At 41.7% G+C, this 20,361-nt stretch overlaps 1 protein-coding gene across 3 annotated transcripts; it reads right to left on the bottom strand.

Annotated features, from left to right (window-relative positions):
• Positions 1 to 3,577: 3,577 nt before the first annotated feature.
• LOC518422 (solute carrier family 7 member 13) lies at positions 3,578 to 19,524 on the bottom strand. Of its 3 annotated transcripts, XM_005215707.3 has the most exons (4): positions 18,744 to 19,524; positions 11,601 to 11,732; positions 8,268 to 8,629; positions 3,578 to 4,532 (listed from the first exon to the last, which is right to left on the bottom strand). In XM_005215707.3, the coding sequence occupies exons 1-4, from the start codon at positions 19,408 to 19,410 to the stop codon at positions 4,257 to 4,259; spliced, it is 1,437 nt and encodes a 478-aa protein (XP_005215764.1). In that variant the 5' UTR covers positions 19,411 to 19,524; the 3' UTR covers positions 3,578 to 4,256. The 3 variants fall into 3 exon arrangements, with proteins under 3 accessions (XP_005215764.1, XP_002692877.3, XP_015330043.1); XM_002692831.6 differs by lacking the exon at positions 8,268 to 8,629 and having other exon boundaries at positions 4,450 to 4,532; positions 18,744 to 19,518; XM_015474557.2 differs by lacking the exons at positions 8,268 to 8,629; positions 11,601 to 11,732 and having other exon boundaries at positions 4,450 to 4,532; positions 18,744 to 19,518.
• Between the last annotated feature and the right edge of the window lie 837 nt (positions 19,525 to 20,361).

The following is a 20,361-nucleotide window of genomic DNA, read 5'->3' on the forward strand; positions in this document are numbered from 1 at the left end:
CCTCCCCGTGGTGTGTGGACTCCCCCCCCGCGGTGTGTGGACTCCCCCCCGCGGTGTGTGGACTCCTCCCCGCGGTGTGTGGACTCCTCCCCGCGGTGTGTGGACTCCTCCCCGCGGTGTGTGGACTCCTCCCCGCGGTGTGTGGAGTTCTGACTCTGGTGTGTGGACTCCCCCCGCGGTGTGTGGACTCCCCCCCGCGGTGTGTGGACTCCTCCCCGCGGTGTGTGGACTCCTCCCCGCGGTGTGTGGAGTTCTGACTCTGGTGTGTGGACTCCCCCCCGCGGTGTGTGGACTCCTCCCCGCGGTGTGTGGACTCCTCCCCGCGGTGTGTGGACTCCCCCCCGCGGTGTGTGGACTCCTCCCCGCGGTGTGTGGACTCCTCCCCGCGGTGTGTGGACTCCTCCCCGCGGTGTGTGGAGTTCTGACTCTGGTGTGTGGACTCCTCCCCGCCGTGTGTGGACTCCTCCCCGCGGTGTGTGGACTCCTCCCCGCGGTGTGTGGACTCCTCCCGGCGGTGTGTGGACTCCTCCCCGCGGTGTGTGGACTCCTCCCCGCGGTGTGTGGACTCCTCCCCGCGGTGTGTGGACTCCTCCCCGCGGTGTGTGGACTCCTCCCCGCGGTGTGTGGAGTTCTGACTCTGGTGTGTGGAGTTCTGACTCTGGTGTCTTCTCTTGTTGAGGTTTCGGGGCTCCACAGCACAGGTTCTATAGTTGTGGCGCATGGGCTTCATTACTCCCACATGGCATGTGAGATCTTCCCAGATCAGGGATCAGTCTTGTGTCTTCTGCTTTGGCAGGCGGATTCTTTACCACTGAGCCACGAGGGAAGCCCCATTTAAAAATTTTTAAATGGGAGTTAATTGCTTTACAATGCTGTGCTGATTTCTGCTGTGCAACAATGTGAATCAGCTACAAGTATACATATATCCCCTTTCTTTAAGTCTCCCTCCCATTCACACCTCCAACCCACCCCTCTAACTTGGCATAGAGCATGGAGCTGAGTCAGCGAGGCATGTGCATGTTTGGAAGGTACAAAGATTCCTGCTCCTGTTGTTGCACTCAACACTAGAATACTTCCAAGGAGGAATCCTATTGCCTTCAGGAGTTGCATGCTTTTACCTTTTGCAACACCCTCCTTTTTTAAATCCTGAAAAATAATTTAAAAATTTTGTGTGAATTACTGTGCTTTTACATTTTCCTTTCATATTCCTGGAAGGCACCCCAAACAGCAACATTCCCTTAATTTCATCATCTCATCCTTCCGCAAGCATTTTATTACTAAACCTTACTTCATGGCAAATAATGGGAAAACAGTGAAAACAGTGGCTGACTTTATTTTTCTGGGCTCCAAAATCACTGCAGATGGTGACTGAAGCCATGAAATTAAAAGACGCTTACTCCTTGGAAGGAAAGTTATTACCAACCTAGATAGCATATTAAAAAGCAGAGACATTACCAACAAAGGTCCGTCTAGTCAAGGCTATGGTTTTTCCAGTGGTCATGTATGGACATGAGAGTTGGACTATAAAGAAAGCTGAGCACCGAAGAATTGATGCTTTTGAACTGTGATGTTGGAGAAGACGCTTGAGAGTCCCCACTGCAAGGGGGTCTAACCAGTCCATCCTAAAGGAGATCAGTCCTGGGTGTTCATTGGAAGGACTGATGTTGAACCTGAAACTCCAATACGTTGGCCACCTGATGCGAAGAGCTGACTCATTGGAAAAGACCCTGATGCTGGGAAAGATTGAGGGCAGGAGGAGAAGGGGATGACAGAGGATGAGATGGTTGGATGGCATCGCCGACTCGATGGACATGAGTTTGGGTGAACTCCGGGAATTGGTGATGGACAGGGAGGCCTGGCCTGCTGCGGTTCATGGGGTTGCAAAGAGTCAGACACGACTAAGTGACTGAACTGAATGTCTGAGTTTGTTTAAAAAATGATTGACTTGCGAATTATTACAGGATGTTGTGACCTCTTTGAAGGCCAGAGTTAAAATGTTTCTCATGTTAATTATTATTATTTTTTAAAAGACTTAGGCCACTGAAAAAGTTAGTCACGGCTAATTAAGAAAGGAAGTTTCAAAAGTTCTGAGTGGAGACGTCTGCTCCGGAGGTATAGCAATGATATTACTTAACTCTGAAATAGTCCTTTGTAGATGAGTATCTAGGGAAGAAGTTGTAGTTTAAAGGAAAGAATGTAAGCTTTGCGTTCAAGTCAGCAGAGGTTTGAATTCCACTCTGCCACTTACCTGCAGCATGGTTTTCAGCAATTTGTGTTTTTTTTTTAAGAATCCACATTTCATCATCCATGAAATGAGGATAACACTTTAATATTGTAGGATCAGCTTCACAGTATTGAATGAGATAATATATGTGACATACCCACTGATTTCCTCACATATTAGAGATAATTACTCAACAGTTAGGAATAATTAGCATATCTTTATTGGCCCTAAAGATATATGCAAACCAGTCTAGTATAAAATTTATGTAGGGCTACTACTCTTCCCCTAATACATATGTGTTAATTTAGCCAATGTGTATTTATTCATTAATTCAAACATTTATTCCTGCCCTTGTTCGGTGGCAGGATCAGCCATAGAGAAATAAAGGTGTGCTGGCGTTTGGTCCGTTTCACCCATGTTCTGTGAAGGAGCCAAAGGTGACCCCTGCGTGCTGGACTCCAGGTTGTTTGGTTCCTCACAGCAGGCTGAGACCCATGAGCCCCAAAGCCAGCAAGCACCAAACTTTAAAAACTTAACATTCTAATGCTTAACGCAAAGCCCAAGAAAGGACGTGTTTAACCATTTAGGACTTGCCTCCTTTGCATGCCCCTTGAAACTGCACAGCTCCTCTGTTAGCCACAAGTAAGATAAGTTCAGGGCAATAAAGACCCCCCATCACTGCTGCCCCTGGGGGCTCTTTGACCCAGAGACTGCCTGCTGTGCTGCTGAGTGATGCCTTCTAGACTGGCAAGCCCCCTGTTGGATTCTCCTTCCTCCCAGGAATTTTCTTGCTTTCCCGTCTGCCTGGATGGTGACTTGCTGTGGCCTCTGGAAAGTGTCTTGCAAAGCAGAGTATTGCCCCAGTAAGGCTTGTGTGTGCTAGCACAGGCTGCAGGCACTGGCAGGAGGACTCTACCACTTGCCATCCAGGACTCCCATTCTACAACTTAACAATGTTTAAAAATAGCTCAAAGACAATAAAAGGTGCAAGCAACTCAGAAAGGTGCACTTTACCGGATATCCAGTAATCCTCCCCTCATCCCAATTTCAAAGTCTTTGACAAGTTTTCATGTCACTGTCCCCATTTAAAAAAAATAATGTTTTATTTTTGTTTACACTAGAAATAGAATAAGATAAAGTCAATTCAGTATTATTGGACTTGAGAAGCTTTAGTGTTGTTATGGTCTTTTCTTCCCCTTTCAATGCCACTTAATACATTGATTTTAGGATCCCACAGAATTTGGGAAACATTTTGGCAAACTTCTCTTACTAGTTATGAACTTAATTGACAGACATATTTTTGAGGGCCACGATTCAGCATTTCCTGCTTTACAAAGGCTAAACACAGAGGCCTAAATTTAAAATATTTTCCTTTAATTGGTATCACTGTGAAGAGTTTAGACCAGTGAGTAGGAAGCAATAATATTTATTAATATAAGTTTCAGATTTACAATATTTTCTGTTAGTTTTGCAGATACACCTTACATTCATTCAACAGATATTAACTGGCTGCTATATACTAAGCACTGTTCACCAACAAACTTCTCTTTCTGGCAATGATTCTTTGTTTTGTTTTTATTTTGCTTGCTTATTTATTTATTTTATTGATATATAATTGACACACAACACTTTATTAGTTTCAGGTATATAATATGATAATATTTTAGGCATACAGCATTATAATATTTTCTACACACGGAAATAGGCAGTAATTAAGTGATTAAGTCATAGTATGCCCCCTTTTAACTTTGTGTGTGTTTGTGTGTGCATGCATTCATTTAAAATTTCTGACCAGGAAAAAAGTGGTGAGAAACATATTGGACACTAGGGAACTAAAGCTTCAATTACAAGGAAAATCATTTGAACTGTAAAGAATCTGAGTATATAACTGAGTGGGAGGTAATCTGATATGTGTAGCTGGGAACTGGGCAGGAGGTAGAAGGCCTGTGTTTATGACTGCATAGTTTAAAACAGAGTTTACCTTTAAAAATGTATTCATTCACTAAAAATTTTACACTGCCAAATTTCTTATTTACAAAAAGATTACTTTAAGATCACTTTTTTCTGTTGAAATGCCTTCATTGTGGTCTTCAGGTGGTGAAACATTAAACAGTAATTGTAAATAACAGGTGACTTTGACAAAACTCACAGAATGTTGATTAAGATGAACGTGAATCCAGTAACACAAGAGTCCACTGAATATAAAGATAAGCCCGTAGACATGCTCCATTTTAGGGGTTTTAATCAATGGCGTCAAAATCAGAAACAAAGATATAGCTATGGATCCAAATATAAATGGCAAAGGCACCTGGAAGTTAAAAAAAAAAAAAAGATTAAGATTAGTGATGACATTGTCTAAAAGTTTCTAAGATTAGTGCTTTTTTTTAATTTTCAAGCATAGAAAAAATACATTTAAGCATCATCATCATAGATAAAAAGTATCAGTGTCATCCTAGTATTAGTCACTGAAGCACTTCTACTTTTGGGAATATGGAAACCCAGTCATGTCACAACTGTAATATTTGTTTATAATACTTCTTTAATGGGGTATGTGCCAGTCTTTCTTAGCGGAGCATCAAGTAATAGAAATAGCAGGAACACTGGAATCAGAAAAGTCTGGTTAGAAATGTAACCTCTGGTATTTTAATTGCTCATTCTTTTGAGAAGTAGTCACTGAAATTCTAAACTGGCATGTGTTGTGCTATGGATTATTGTTATTGTTGTTTAGTTGCTAAGTTGTGTTTGACTTTTTATAACTTCATGGGGCTATAGCCTGCCAGGCGCCTCTGTCCTTTATGGCATATCCGACGCAAGAATACTGGAGTCGATTGCCATTTCCTTCTCCAGAGATATTTAAAACAGATAAAAAATATTCTTTTCCATGGAGTTCAGTGCCAGAATCTAGCAGTGTAACTGGTCTACCTACTTAATCTGATCTTCAGGCCCATTTGCAGAGAACAGCCAGCAGGTGGCTCCCCAAGTCTCTTTGGTGGTCTCCCCAAGGAGACCCCAAACACTGCATAGTGAAATCCTCAGGGCCCCATGCTCCCCCAACCCCTGAAAGAAGGACATGGTGGGTCAGCTGGTGCTAAGGGATAAATACGTTCAGGGGTTTTCAATCAAATATTTGTGAAATATGTGTGTTTTGTGTGGAGAAGGAAATGGCAACTCACTCCAGTAGTCTTGCCTCAAACATCCCATGGACAGAGGAGGCTGGTGGGATACAGTCCATGAGATTGTAGAATCAGACACGACTGAGTGACTAAACACACACCATTTAAAGTCTGAGTTTCAAAAAAAAAAGGTTGCTCTTAGACCCATTTGCAAAATGAGTTTTTTCTGGTCTTCTAAAGTCTTTGTCAGAACTGCATACAGTGTACTTCAGTAGGATGTGCTCAACAAAATAGCATTTCTTAATTAACCTTATAAAATAATTTATATACACTTCTTACTCTTCTATGGGACTAAGACGATTCTTAATTGAAAAGATTCATCTTTATTTTTCTGAACTGCCTAGTAAAGTAACTGAAACACAGCAGGTAGTCACTGCATATTTGTTGAATAAATGGATGACTGAAATCCAAGATATTGTTCACTCTTTTCCACATGAAGCATGGCCAAGAGGGATCCATTTTGGGGCAGAAGAAAGTCAAGATTGTCTAAACTAGTGTTTCTTAAAATAGGATCAGTCGACCTCTCTGCATAAGAATCCCCAAGGTAATTGATAAATACACAGATTCCTAAGGCCTGACTAAGATCTAGTAAATTAGAACCCCTGGGGTGAGTCTGGGAATTCGGATTTCAGTAAACATACTCAAGTGGTTTTACGGTCAGTGGCATGACTTAAGGGACTATCATTTTATTTTCCACACAATCTCTACAACCAGGAAGTATCTTAACTATATTGACCAATGGATTATAATTAGAACACAAGTAAAGAGTAAGACAGAGACTACTTGGGGACCTCCTTGGCAGTCCAGTGGTTAAGAATCCACTTTCCAATGCAGGGCATGTGGGTTTGGTCACTGGTCAGGGAATTAAGATCCCACATGCCAGGGGATGTAAGCCCGCACGTGGCAACTGGAGAAAGCCCATGCACGGCAATGAAGACCCAGCACAGTCAAGAAACAAAACAAAACAAAATATTACAAAGACTGTTTGGTGCCTTTTAGGATTTGCATTATAGCAAGGTATGGCTTATTTTATACCAAGGCAAAATAACTGAAAATAAGAAAGAGAAATGAGGGAAATAAATATGGGTAAAGAAGGAATTTGGCTCACGAAATGCATGCCATGTAGCCCCATAGAGATTCTGGAAGCAGGCCACCAAAAGGCATAGGCTAAACTGTTGTTTAGAAGAGGCCCAAGTGTTTCTGATGCTAAAATCAGAGAAAATTTCCTCAGTGGATCTTTTATAGAATAAAGATTTCATCACTATCTTTTCAGTAAATATAACAAAATTTTGGTTTCTGCAATTACAATGTGTGGTTTAAACCCCATCCCTGATCCTTTCTACTAGGGTAATTTTACCTAGTCTCTGAGTTCTATGATTTTCCTGAAGTTAAGTGGAGGAAAACTAAGAAAATCTATGCCAGTTGTTTGACCTGAATAGGTCATGTTCATGCCTCCTTCTAATACACTTCCTACACTGTTGTCAGAATGGTCTTTTTTTTTTTTTTCAAATGAGAGTTTGATTTTGTTTCTCTTGTATATGGTTGCTTGCATGCATGCTCAGTCGCTCAGTCGTGTCCAGCTTTGTGACCAGCCAGGCTTCTCTGTCCGTGGAATTCTCCAGCCAAGAATACTGGAGTGAGTAGCCATTCCTACTCCAGGGGAGCTCCCTGACCCAGGGGTCTAACCCGCGTCTGCTGCATTGGCGGGCGGGCTCTTTACCACTGTGCCAACTGGGAAGCACGTGGTTGCTTGGGCAGTTCACTACTCATCCAGGCATACCCCTCTGAGGGGGCAACAGGGAGCTGATTCTAGCTCGCGCTCTGCTCACCAGGCTCTGTGTCTGGACACGCAGCTGTGTCTGCCTAGAAGCAGGGGTGCTTTATTACTTTTTGCACAAAGACACTTTAGGAACCTAAAGTAGCCCTGCCGACATTACCTAGAGGATGGTGGTTCCATTTTGTTAGTTAAGTTCAGGTCCTAAATTTTTAGAATCAACTAAACTGAGGCTTAGATTATCATCTTCTTGGATAAAATGAGGACCTTTCAAGGACATACTCAAGAAGAGAATGCCACGTCATGGGTCGACAAGGGCTGACATTGGGTCATGGACTGAGGGGATGCTTTTGAACAGGGCCAGGATTCTTCCCCCAAAAGTGTTATTGCCTAACTCCAGAAAGATGATGAAAAGGATAACATTTATCTTCCTCATAGAGAATCAGTTTTGACATTATACTTAAAAAAAATCAAACCAATTGCACCCCATATGGCCAATTACACATTCAGTTCAGCTCAGTCCCTCAGTCGTGTCTGACTCTTTGTGACCCCATGAACCGCAGCACGCCAGGCCTCCCTGTCCATCACCAACTCCCGGAGTTTACTCAAACTCATGTCCATTGAGTTGGTGATGCCATCCAACCATCTTATCCTTTCTCGTCCCCTTCTCCTCCCGTCTTCAATCTTTCCCAGCATCAGGGTCTTTTCCAATGAGTCAGTTAATTATACATTAGTAAGCTGGGAAATGGAGGTTTGGTTCAGATGTTTCAAAGTTTGACTCATGATTGGTTAGAAGCATCCCATATAGAATAAAAAAAGGCTTCTCTGCTCCCTCAGATGGTAAAGAATCCACATGCACTGCTGGAGACCTGGGTTCAATTCCTTGGGTTACGAAGATCCCCTGGAGAAGGAAATGGCAACCCACTCCAGTATTCTTGCCTGGGAAATCCCACGGACAGAAGAGCCTGGCAGACTGCAGTCCATGTGGTTGCAAAGAGTCGGACAGGACTGAGTGACTAACACTTAACATAGAATAAAAATTATATTCTTAAAAAGAGAATAGAAGTTTAATATTACGTTTTTAGACTTGATTTACCTTGTAAGGTCTAGGTAGATTTGGTTCCTGGTACCTTAGTTTAAGTAAACCTATCATATGTAGCCCTCTTAAAAACCATAATGCTAATCCTGAATATCTTATTAAATTGATTAAATCTGAGGTTATAATAACAATGGAAGTTAAGATGATTAACTGGCTAACAGCCGTGGTTGGACAGGAGTGCTTATTGAGCATTGAGAAGATGAAAGGCAGTTGTCCTTCTTGGCTTGCCCTGTAGATCATCCTTGATGCTGACAGCACTGTACAGCACATGGTGCTAAACACTGAAGTTGAAATTCCAAAAGAAATGACCCATTGCATAGAAGGGATTATTTTGTCCGTCCAGGTGAGAGCAACAGCATCTACAAAAATTTTAGAAAAATTTCAAAATAGTCAATTTTGACTTTGATTGAAATTATAGCAACAATTCTTCACTTCCTCCTGCATCCATACCCTTTGTAATAAATCTTGTAGCTTATTCTAAGAAAGGGAGTCTCTACTTATTCTTGAATACAGTTTGACCCTGTGGTCTGTTTTGGCCAGTAGAATGCACATTGGAAGGGGTAGTTTGCCCCTGCATTTCAAACTTTCTAAGACTAGCTTGTGCATAAGATTTGGGAGGCACTTTTCAGGGCTCAAAATGTGTTGAAGTGAAAGTAAAGTGAGTGTTAGTCGCTCAGTTGTGTCTGACTCTGTGACCCAATGGATGGTAGCTGGCCAGGCTCCTCTGTCCATGAGATTCTCTAGGCAAGAATACTGGAGTGGGTAGCCATTCCCTTCTCCAGGGGATCTTCCCAACCCAGGGATTGAATCCAGGTCTCCTACACTGCAGGCAGCTTCTTTACCATTTGAGACACCAGGGAAGCCCAAGTGTATTGAACTTAGAAACAGTCTTATCAGTGGGACATCAGGCAGGAGATAGGCATCTCAATCAGGCTGAAGGGGGTGAGATGACATTGTGGGGGAGGCAGAGAGTATCTGTTCTGGAAACAGTAAGCTGTTTAGAAAGGCTGTTGTGTGGCGAGGGTGTATGTCTGCACAGAGACAGGAGGTGAGGATGGAAAGTTAGGCTTAAGTTAGATCCTGGAGAACCTGCCACGGTCAGCTGAGGAGCTGACACTTGGTCTGAAGGAAGTTGATGATGGAGTGAGAGTGTGCTTAGGAGGAGATGTAAGAAAACAGATGGCGGAACACTTGGGCAGGGAGGTGACAGGATTATATTTGTGTTTTATAGAGCCCCACTCTTTGCGACCCCATGGACTGTAGCCCTCCAGGCTCCACTCTCCATGGGATTCTCCAGGCAAGAGTACCAGAGTGGGTAGCCATTCCCTTCTCCGGGGGATCTTCCCAACCCAGGATTGAACCCAGGTCTGCACTGCAAGCAGATTCTTCACTGTCTGAGCCACGAGGGAAGCCCCTCATAGAATTATTTCTTGAGATTGAGTGGAGGCTGGATAGAAGAAGAAAATTAGAGGTGAGGGTGGAAATTTGGAGGTTGTTGCTGTGAATGAAGTGAGGAAAATAGGGGCCTGGGAAGGAAGAGGAAAGAACACCCGAAGGGATATGAGTGAGGTGGGTCTTCACAGAACTGGCAGCCTGGCTTGGAAGTGGGGTGAAAGGCAAATTATAGCTCTCCCCTTCAGTTTAATAGTAAAAAAATTCTTCTTCAGCCTGTTACTGTATTTCTGTGAGACCAAATTGTGGCAAGGAGCACGTTTTTGTTTACTTTTAAAAATTTGTATTTCTCTTTTTCTTTTAGAATCAACGCACCATTTTTAGACTAGTCTCAAAGAAGATGCAGAAATACATCTTTTGGTGTTTTTGAGCCATGTAGAGCTTTTTGTTTGTTTGTTTGTTTGTTTTTTTAAAAATGAATTTCAAAGCTTCTGGTTTCGGAGAAGGCTTTGAGCGCAGATGACAGCAGACTGAGCCTTTGTGACCTCTGCCTCGAGGGCACGCCCAGGGCAGGGGTTCAGGTCACCGGAGTGCCGTCGTCAGCCCTCCACGACCACACACACCACACGTGGTCATGAGCCCCTATGCCTGTCTGTATGTACAGCATTTTTGTAGTCTACGTTTTTTGTGGATGTGTTATTTGGCCTTTATCCAGAATACTTGAAGAGCTAGTCACTCTCAATGAGTGAATTTTCTAGATAACCAAACTTCTTTCAGGAGTAACTATTTTTTAAAAATTAAAAGTTGGGGGAATTTTCCAATATATTTCAAACACTACTCTGCCTTTTTAAAGTAAAATGAACATAATTTAACATTTTTTGGGGAAAAAGACCCAATGTTGTCATTAAAAATCATCAGTTAATTCTGTGGAAATATAATTATCTAGTATTAGAAAAATGATTTTTTTCCGATCATAAGTATAAGATGCTAATTGTGGAAAATATGAACAGTATAAAAAAAGAAATAAAAATTTCTTATAATCTTACCATTCAGATGGCACCATTTACTATTAACTTTTTATTATATTTCCATTTAGTCATGTCTATATGTGTATGTTATAAAATAATATGTATTAATAAAATTTATCACCTGATGTATATTAATATGTATTCATACGATTGCTTGCTTTGCTTTGATTTCATTTGCTTATACTGACATACTTTAGTATGGTGATTGAGAACATAGGTTTTGGAGTTAACATGGATTTGAGTCTGTCTGTTTCAATTACGAGCTGGGCAGCTTTGAGCACCATACTTGGTAGAACTGGGAAGAATGTATTTTTTGAAGGTCCAATCTTATAAACTGCTGTCCAGATTTACAACCCATTGCTAGCAATAACCTGGACAAGAAGCAATCTTTTATCATGAGAAGAGTATGACTGAAACCTACTTTTGAATCTTATTAAGTTTGCTTATTGCTTAACTCCCAGGCACTGCAGTTTCCTCATCTGAAAAAAGAAGACGATACTGCTTCTTCCAAATGACTGTTCTGAGGGTAGTTATATGGGTGCACCCTACAGAGTGCAGCGTCTCCGAACAGAGTGTTGCTTCTTTGCCCTCTCGCCTTGCCGGCTTCGGTTTCTCTTTCCCCTCTCTCCTCTGTGTCCCACTCCTCTTCTTCCACCTCCTTCTCCTCTTTCTCTTTCCAGTTCTTACTGTTTCACAGTCTTCTAGCCTTTGATTTTGGTCTTTTAGCATGTACTCATCTTTTATAGATTTTTAGATGATTATTTTTCCTTTCCTCATAAAAACCAAAGCAGGAACCCATTGCATTTGTACTCTTACGGGACTACTGAACAGATCAGTAGTATATGGGAGTCCTTGTTTATTCAGAATAGACAGTAGTGACTATTTCTTCTTTGTCTAGATACGTTCATACCTGCAGAGACGATTTCCTTGGGAGTCAAAACTGCCAGGTAGGATACGTTAGCCAGTAAGTAAACCACAGCCACCATGGGAATGCCAGTGATCAGAGATTTGGGGATGTTCTTACCAGGATTTTTTATCTCTCCTAAGAAACACAAATAAACTCATCAGAAAAGGACATATTATGAGACTTTTGAAGACTTTGTGATAAAATGTATGAAAAAGTATTACTCATATCTGTTGTTTCCTCATCTGCTTGACTGTTTCTACGTTGGTCCTGTGCAAGTTTTGCCTGAAAGCTTGGATTTCTCACCATCTTATACTGAAAATCCAATTACCCCAGTCATTTCACGATTATGGGTTTACAGTGATGGAAAAGACTATATAGTACAAGGTACTGTGTACAAAATGATGAGCTATTAGGATATGCTGTACAGCACACGGAATGTAGCCAATATTTTATAACTATAAATAGAGTATAACCTTTAAAACCCGTGAATCATTCTGTTGTACACCTGAAACTTCTACAATATTGTAAATCAACTATGCCTCAATAAAAGAGAGAAAGAAATGAAACAGAGGTGAGAGCAGAGCAGGGGAGAAAGTTTGCATTAAATGAGACGTGAGAAATGACATTTGGGGGAAGACCAAAGAGAAGGGAGGGAGGGAGATACTTGAAGACCTCAATAGGGAGCCTTCTATGCAAAGGGAACAGTAGGTGCAGAAGGAAAACAACTCCCTCCCCCACCTCACCCCAGCAGCTTTTTGTGAGCACTTTTATGTCTCTGCCTGTCACAGAGGCTTCCACAGTGTGGTACTGAATACCCGCCATGGCGCTAAGGACATACTGGGCTGTGTCTGCATTTCAAACACAGAGGAAACTGCAGGGTCTCAGAGACGTTAGGAGACTCACCCAAGGTCACACAGCAGCTAAGTGGTGAGGGAAGGATTTGAAACCATTTAGTTTGACACCAGACAGTAACCACAGCGCCCTTCAGCCTGGGTGTAGCTAGATCTCTTGGAACTTGGGGTGATGGGTTTCTTGGACAGAAGGTGCAGAGTCCATTTTGACACTTAATCCCAACTTCCTGGATAGAAGTCCTCAGTTGGGAAAATCTTTGAGCTTTGATACATAATAATGTTTTCAAACCAATAGCAGGGATGAGCTCAAATCACCTAACAATGTCAGTTTTTGTCAATTGCAGGGGCCTTATCTCAGGGGAGGAGATACCACATCAACAGTGAATTCTGGAAATTGGCATATTATCTCAAAATTCCTAGACTTCATACTGTTTTTCTTAAAAAGGCAGTTGAGGAAAGTAGTTAAGAACGTAGGCTCTGGAGCTAGAGGGCTCGGGGCTTGAACCTGGCCCTAGCCCTCACTAGTCCTTGGATCTTGGGAAACAGGCTTTGCGGTTGGCAACAAAGATTGCCGGTTCAGAGATCTGTGCAAATAAAAAATGTACAGTTGTTAAAGACTGTTTAGTATGTAGCCTGTCTCTTCATCCCACCTGAGATATGTTCCCCCCTTTTTCAGAAGTAGTGGTTCTCTCGTCATCTCTTTCCCTCAAGCAAACGGACCTCTGAGGAATTTCCTTTCTCTCCCTTACTCTCCCAAGCAAGCTTTTCTTTACCTAGGCTTAAGTGTGAATGGAATTCATCTTATGGAATATGAATGAAATAATAAGAGGAAAACAATTCAGAGCCCATTAGGTAATCAAGAGATTGCTTGAATCTACTCAAGTGGTGAAGGAAATTTGTTGTAAGCCATGTAGAAGAGTCTGTCCACCCAAATTCAGATTGGGAAGAAATCAGGAAACAGTGATATGAAGCCAATGTTAGGTGACGTGTGAGTTCTCGGGGTCCCCTACTACCATGGCAGTGGGGTGATGGAACCAGTCTGTGCACATGCGACCTGAGGTGCTCGGATCCCAGTTCTGTCTGGAGTCTGGGCAGTGTAAGTGACCGTGTGCACTGGCATCTCCCCCCGGCAGCTTCAGTCACCAGAGAGTGACCCTGAGCCCCGGTGTGAGCAATGACTCTTTAACAAGGCAGGCAGATGCTCCCCTCCTCCAGCTCTGGGGAACAACGGCTGCTGGCTCCCCAGAGCTGACCCCTTCTCCTGAGATTTGCCCTTGGCCTTGGGTGGCTCGGCAGGGATGCGGACGCTGGCTTGCTTAGAAAAACCTACAAGTTTACTTTCTCCCCTCAGAGGCAGCCCCCAGTCGCTGATTAACTGATAAAAGGAACAAAAGTCCATCCTTAAGGCCACTGCTTGGGAACGTTTTGTATTTTTCCTACGCTAGCAGTACTTTCTAATCAAAATATACTGAGAGCCATTTACGTACTTTAAAATTTCTAGTGGCTACATAAGAGAAAACCAGGTGAAATGGAATTAATAATATATATTTATCCCAAAATATTCAAAATGTCATCATTGCAGTATGTAACATTTGTAAAAAATTAATGAGCTCTGGACAATGGACGATGTTTTGTTCATTCAAGATTTTGATTTCTGGTGTGTATTTTACATCTGTGGAGCACGTCAGTTTGACTGACTACATTTCAGACGCTCACTGTCTCCATAAGGCTGGTGGCTACCAGGCTGCGCAGTGTGGCTCTGTAGGATCTGGCTGAGGCCAGGCTTCAGCTGAAACCACGTCTGCTCAGCAACTCTCCCTTCCCTGTCCTGCTTCCTTCATGCCTCACGGCTGTCTCTGGGAAACAGGTCCTCAACAAAGTGCTGCCACAAGGATCCCCATCTCAGGCTTTGCTTCGCATTAACCCAATATAAGATGGGAATGTTTCAAATTAAATACAATAATAATCAGCCCCTGACACCATTTATTTTCTGCTAAATTATACGAATTGTGCCAGTGTCTAATTTTTATGAGAATCTGGCATGTCAGATCATCTGAAAGAACAGCCTTGTTACTTAGATTTGAAACGTAAATGAATTTTCAGATGTGTGATTTAATGTTGCAAGTATAGGAGACATTAAGTTTATAAACCATATTTAAATGTTTAAGGAAATAAAATTCATCTTATATGAGGCAATATTTTAGCATTACGGAATATGATATTAGAAAGATTTTTCAAGTCAGAAAATTTTTAAACATTTAAAATGCTTAAAAATTAAATACATTTTAACACACAACTGAAAGATTTTAAAAGAATGAGGTTATATTCTTTAGTGAAATTTAATATGTTCAATATATTAGTCAACCACTTAATAAAGAACAAAAAAAGTGAATTTTATGTAAAATATTTAGTTTTATATATGTATATCATTATTTATAAGTTAATGGTTTGTGAAAACTTATGATTTTGAATTTATACTGTAAGAAAATTGACTAATAATTTTAACTCCAACTTTGGGAAGTTCTAAAACTCACATTAACATCTAACATGGAATTTTTTTTTTCTTTAAGAAGGAAAGAGTCAAAGATAAGAAAAATTTAACCTGTGCCAACGTAACAGGTCTTTCTTCTTCATCCTGCCGTTTCCCCACCATAGTTCAGATAAACAGCATCCTTTATAGAGTCCTTTGCGAATACCGTCTCTTGGTTCAGCCTGGCTGTTTTTCATATGGAAAATTCCTTGTCCTCCCAAACAGATCCCAACTTTGCTCAGATCCTTAGGACCTGGGAGTACTATCAAATTTTAAGTATGTCCAGGGAAGTAGTAGACTCTTTAGGCTGTGTTTCCTGCCTTATTCCTGTCTTCAGCGTGAGCTGAGACCAGGACCTCTGGTTTCCAATCATAGGAGAGGGGATCTGCCTGCTTAGACTTCCTGCTTGGTGTCCCATAAAGCGAAGGAAGATTAGGCCTCATGAGCCTTTTTTTCTTCCGTATGTGTACAACATCAGTTTCTGGAGGACTAGCATGGATTCTTGAGGGTGAATGAAGTCTGTCATTGACTTCCATCTTGCAGCAACTTAAGCAAGAGAATGGGTGCTTCAGGCTCACCAGTCCTCAAGAAGTCCCCCTTTCCCCCTGAAACTGACATACAGCACCCCACCCCTCACATCCACAGTTTCATGATCCGTGGTTTCATTTACATGCACTTAGCCACGATCTGAAAATATTAAATAGAACATTCCAGAAATAAACAATTCAGAAATTTTAAATCTCATGCCATTCTGAGTATCATGGTGAAATCGCATGTCATCCTGCTTGTCCTTCCCAGGATGAGAATCACCCCTTTTTCTAGGGTCCACGCTGTGTATGTGTTGACCTGATCCCTTAGTATAGGAAAAAGCATAGTATATGTAGGATTCAGTATTATCCATGGTTTCAGGCAGCTACTGGGGATCTTAGAACAAATCCGCCATGCATAAGGGGAAATTACTGTATATTGCAACATGTTCAATGTCAGGAGGAGGGTTTCTAAGTATGTATGTGAATTCTGTCTCTGAAGAGTTCCTCTAATAGGCAGCCAATCAGGGTGTTGCTCTGGCCAAAAGTGAATTTGTCTGGGGCAACCTTGTGTGCAGCACTGGGGAACTAGACTTTTCCAGTCCACTTTCAGGGCTTTGGAAGAGGATTGGATGCAAATCTAAGCTCGTGGGGTCATTATTACTGCAGCTTTCTCTAAGGGTCAACTGAAACTGCAGCTATCTATTTCTCCTCCTAAATTCCGTTCACTAACAATGGGAATGCTGGACAGATAATGAAATCTGAGGCTCTCTTAAATTTCTCCCAATATTAATGTGTTTTATGTGATCCTGATTTTCTAAACAGCATACCATGGTTCCCTGCAAAAGGATCATTCCTTGCAAAAGTCACACAAGTCTTGTTACAGAAGCAGAGACCTTTTGTCCTTGCGTGGATAGAACTCAAGTCCAACAATTCTCTACATCACTAGAGACTTCTTTGAATATTGTCAGACCTGCTACTGAGATGGCTGCACTGATGGCTTTGAGACTTAATGAAAGTGAAAGTGAAAGTCACTCAGTTGTGTCCAACTCTGCAACCCCATGGACTATAGACTCCATGGAATTCTCCAGGCCAGAATACTGGAGTGGGTAGCCTTTTCCTCCTCCAGGGGATCTTCTCATCCCAGGGATCGAACCCAGGTCTCCTGCACTGCAGGCAGATTCTTTACCAGCTGAGCCACTGCTGCTGCTGCTGAGTCACTTCAGTCGTGTCCAACTCTGCGCCATCCCATGGACAGCAGCCCACCAGACTCCTCTGCCCACGGGATTCTTTATGCAAGAGTACTGGAGTGTGTTGCCATTTCCTTCTCCAAGCTGAGCCACAGGGAGACCTAATAAAATTCCTTATTTCAGAATTAAATATAAAAGGATGTCTAGTGATGCTTGGGATTCAGTGTTATTCCTTCAGGAGGCCCTGGGACAAGAATCTAGATGCAAGCTGTCTATTCTGTTTATACGTAGTCAGGAATACGACAGCTCAGAAACTCTGAGAACCAAACCCGAGGGAGTTAGTTCTTTATAGCCAGGATCACCCTATGTTAACACAGAAGAAGCCAGATCTCTAAATTTGGCAAGTTAATGAAGTGCTGGTTCTGATAGCCAGCCCCGTTCAATTAGCCCCACGCTCTGACCCTATTACTGCACTCTCGGCATTCAACCTTCGGCTCTGAGAGTCAGGCCTGACTGAGTGACTGAGCGCACACTACTACTCTGCAGATCTGGAAAACTTCACTGGACCTTTCAAATACAGCCATTGTCACCTGAAGTTGCTCACGTTTCTCTGACCAGCTCCAGTTATGAGATTCTTGTCCTTAATCCAAGGTTTCACTAGTTTGATGACAAATCAGACAGGGGAGCAGGAGGAGAATGAGATGAGTATTCCAAACAGAACTGAGTCTCAAGCTGCACTGTGCTGTGTCTTTAGGTAATGATCACTATCAGGAACACCTCTGCTTGCTCCCGTGCGATGCTTTTCTTTAGAAGGGGTGCTCCAACATCTGGGTATTTAATTTTGCAGAACCGACCACCCCTCCCCACTGACCAGGTGACCTCTGGAGAATGCAGTTGCACAAGCAGTGACCTCTGAAACTCTGCCTCCATGTATATCCAGGATTTCCACTTCGCACTCAGGTACCTTTTAATGGCCAAGCTAGCAGCAAGGTGATTATGTCATAATTTGTGCTAGATAAATTCAGGTCTCATCATTATTTGAAAAGCCTTGATATTTAAAAATCCATTAATTTTATAGTGAGAAATTTCAACATTACATCTTCCAATTAAGAAAATGTTAAAGTACTTAATCATATCAACTATTAAATTTTAGTAATCTATATGAGTGAGCAAAGCATCTCATTGACCAACATAAAAAACATAAAAAATAACATGAAAAATAACATAAAAGTTTCAGTAATTCAAAGATTTTGTTTGAAATTTTATACAACTTTGGTATTTAATATATCCTTAATATTTTATATTCCTAAATTTTATAACCAAAAAGTAATATAAAGAATTATTTTCTGTTTAGTTCTTTTGTTTACTCTAGAGAGCTGTGCAAGTATTACCAAAATCTTTTGGTGCCATGACATCAGAGGGAGCAGTGCCACCCTGCAGAAACAACAGCACATATAAACAGGGAAGCATTGATATTATGCCAGTCCTCGTAATTGTGAATAATGGGAAACATTTCAAGTATCCACTGTTGTGAAAGTGCAGCAAAGCCATTCTAAGGAATATTATGCAGCAGTTGAAAGAATGTGTAGGTGACTAAGAACTACTATGGAAAGTTCTCTAAGACATGCTGTGGAATCAAAATTAGGATGCAGCATTTCACCAGTGCAGTAGGGGATGTGTAAAATCTGATGGTTTCATTTAAAAAAAATTAACATTAACATATTTCTAATATAATTGATATTTAACTCAAAATGCCTTGAAAAATTGCTGGAATAAATTACAGTAGAATCTAAGAGTGATCTTTTCTCCAGCAAACTTTTCCCAAGTTTGTTTAAACGGGATGACCAGAAACGCACTAAATTCTAAGTATTTTACATAGATAATTATCTACCAAGGCTTAACGATGATTAAACTGTGCTACTTGCATGGAGTGCAGAGCAGAGTCAATTCACTTTCTCCCAAAGAAACAGATTGGATATTGTCTTTCTCCAGAGGGTTGCAGACAAAGCTTTATGCCTACAGCAGAAGTATTTCAGAAAGAGATTTACCTGCCATGCTGTTCAGGATTGACGTGCCAGAGTACGCAAACAATCCTTGTAGGAAGGCTTCTGCAATCTGTGAGACGTCAGGAAGCTCAGCGTCCAAAGCGTTCTCGAACCTGGCCACATTCTCCCTTTCCCCCATCCCTAACAGCACAATCCCAGTGAAGCAAATGAAGCAGAGGACAGTCATCTTCGCCAAAGTACTGACAGTTTGAAGCCAAGCCACCGTTTGCACCCCTCGAGCATTTAGGAGTCCCAAAGACCACAAAGCAGCCAATGCTAGACACCTCTTTGGTAGCTCTGGAGCGGGGCACCCGGCGTAGAAAGGCTGAATTGTATAGGTAGATAATAACAAGCTTTCAGTAGCTAGCCTTAAGGGATGAGTAAATAGTTTGATCCAAAGATTGAGGAAAGCAACGGAGGATCCAAGAGATCTTTTGAGGAAATAATACTGTGCTCCACTTATAGGGAAGGTCGTCCCCAGCTCTGCGTGGCTGAGAGCGGAGATCAAAGTCAGCACCGCACAAGCTGCCCAGATACTCAGGGAGACAGCCACATTCAGTGAGGAATATTTTAATACCCCTTTTGGAGACACAAAGATTCCTGCCCCTATTGTGGCGCTTAAAATTAAAATGTTTCCTCGGAAGAATCCTATTGCCCTTAGGAGCTGCATGCTTTTGCTTTTCCCCTGTTTTCTTAATCCTGGAAGTGATTCTGAAATCTCGCGTGGATTGCTAACTCTTATACATTCCTCTCACGGTGCTTCTGCACCATGTTTTCGTGACTTACCCATGGCCCTTACATAAGCCTTTTATTACTGCGCTTAACTTGGTTTTAAAAATGATTAACTTGTGAAGAGTTCTAAAATCGTGTGGCCTCTCTGAAGGCCCAAGTTAAAATGTCCCACGTGTTAATTATTTAAAAATTCAGTTACGCCTGTTGAGGTTGCACGATACTCTGAATGTGATTACTGCCACTGAATTGCACACTTCAGAGTGGTCAAAATGGCACACGTTGTGTTCTCTGCATTTTGCCACAAGTTTTAAAGAGTCATAATTTTAAAAAAAACCATATAACTGTACACTCTAAATGGGTGAGTCATATGGTATATGAATTATATCTCTACCACAGGCATCCTTGAGGGAAGTTTTGCCCTGAATTGAACTTCTTGCAACTGGAGATAAGTGAGGTTTCTATCACTGGTTCCTGATGCAAGGATGTTCCTAAGCATGCAATAACTGGCTGTCTGGATTATCTATCGTGCAACTTGTAGTTTTGGAATTAGAGCTTCACATTAGAAAAGGAACTGAGGATGACCACTCCAAGTACATGGAACTAGCAAGTATTTAAGCTTAGGGAAAAGAATGTTGGCACTAGAGGTTTGAAGTATTTGGACTCTTGATATATTTTTGAATTAGATGTGGGGGTGTGAGAGATTGACAAGAATAAGATTCAGCAAACTATGTGGGCCTTGCAACTGGAAAAATGAAGATGACTTTACAGTTTTCTATTTGCATTTATGTAAATAGAATATAATTGCAAATGTAATTATAGATATTACATTTACCTTCTATGTCTATAGAATGTATAGTTTTATATTTATATTTATGTAAATAGAATGGAA

The sequence above is a fragment of the Bos taurus genome, chromosome 14 (genome assembly GCF_002263795.3).
Source record: "Bos taurus isolate L1 Dominette 01449 registration number 42190680 breed Hereford chromosome 14, ARS-UCD2.0, whole genome shotgun sequence".
Lineage (NCBI taxonomy): Eukaryota > Metazoa > Chordata > Mammalia > Artiodactyla > Bovidae > Bos > Bos taurus.

Coding starts and splice junctions, on each gene's coding strand:
- LOC518422 (XM_005215707.3), bottom strand. CDS start 19,410: ATGCAGCTCCTAAGGGCAATAGGATTCTTCCGAGGAAACATTTTAATT. Junction 8,630..11,600: donor CAAGGAAATCGTCTCTGCAG/GTATGAACGTAT, acceptor AAATTTTTGTAG/ATGCTGTTGCTCTCACCTGG. Junction 4,533..8,267: donor ATCTACCTAGACCTTACAAG/GTAAATCAAGTC, acceptor TTTAACTTCCAG/GTGCCTTTGCCATTTATATT.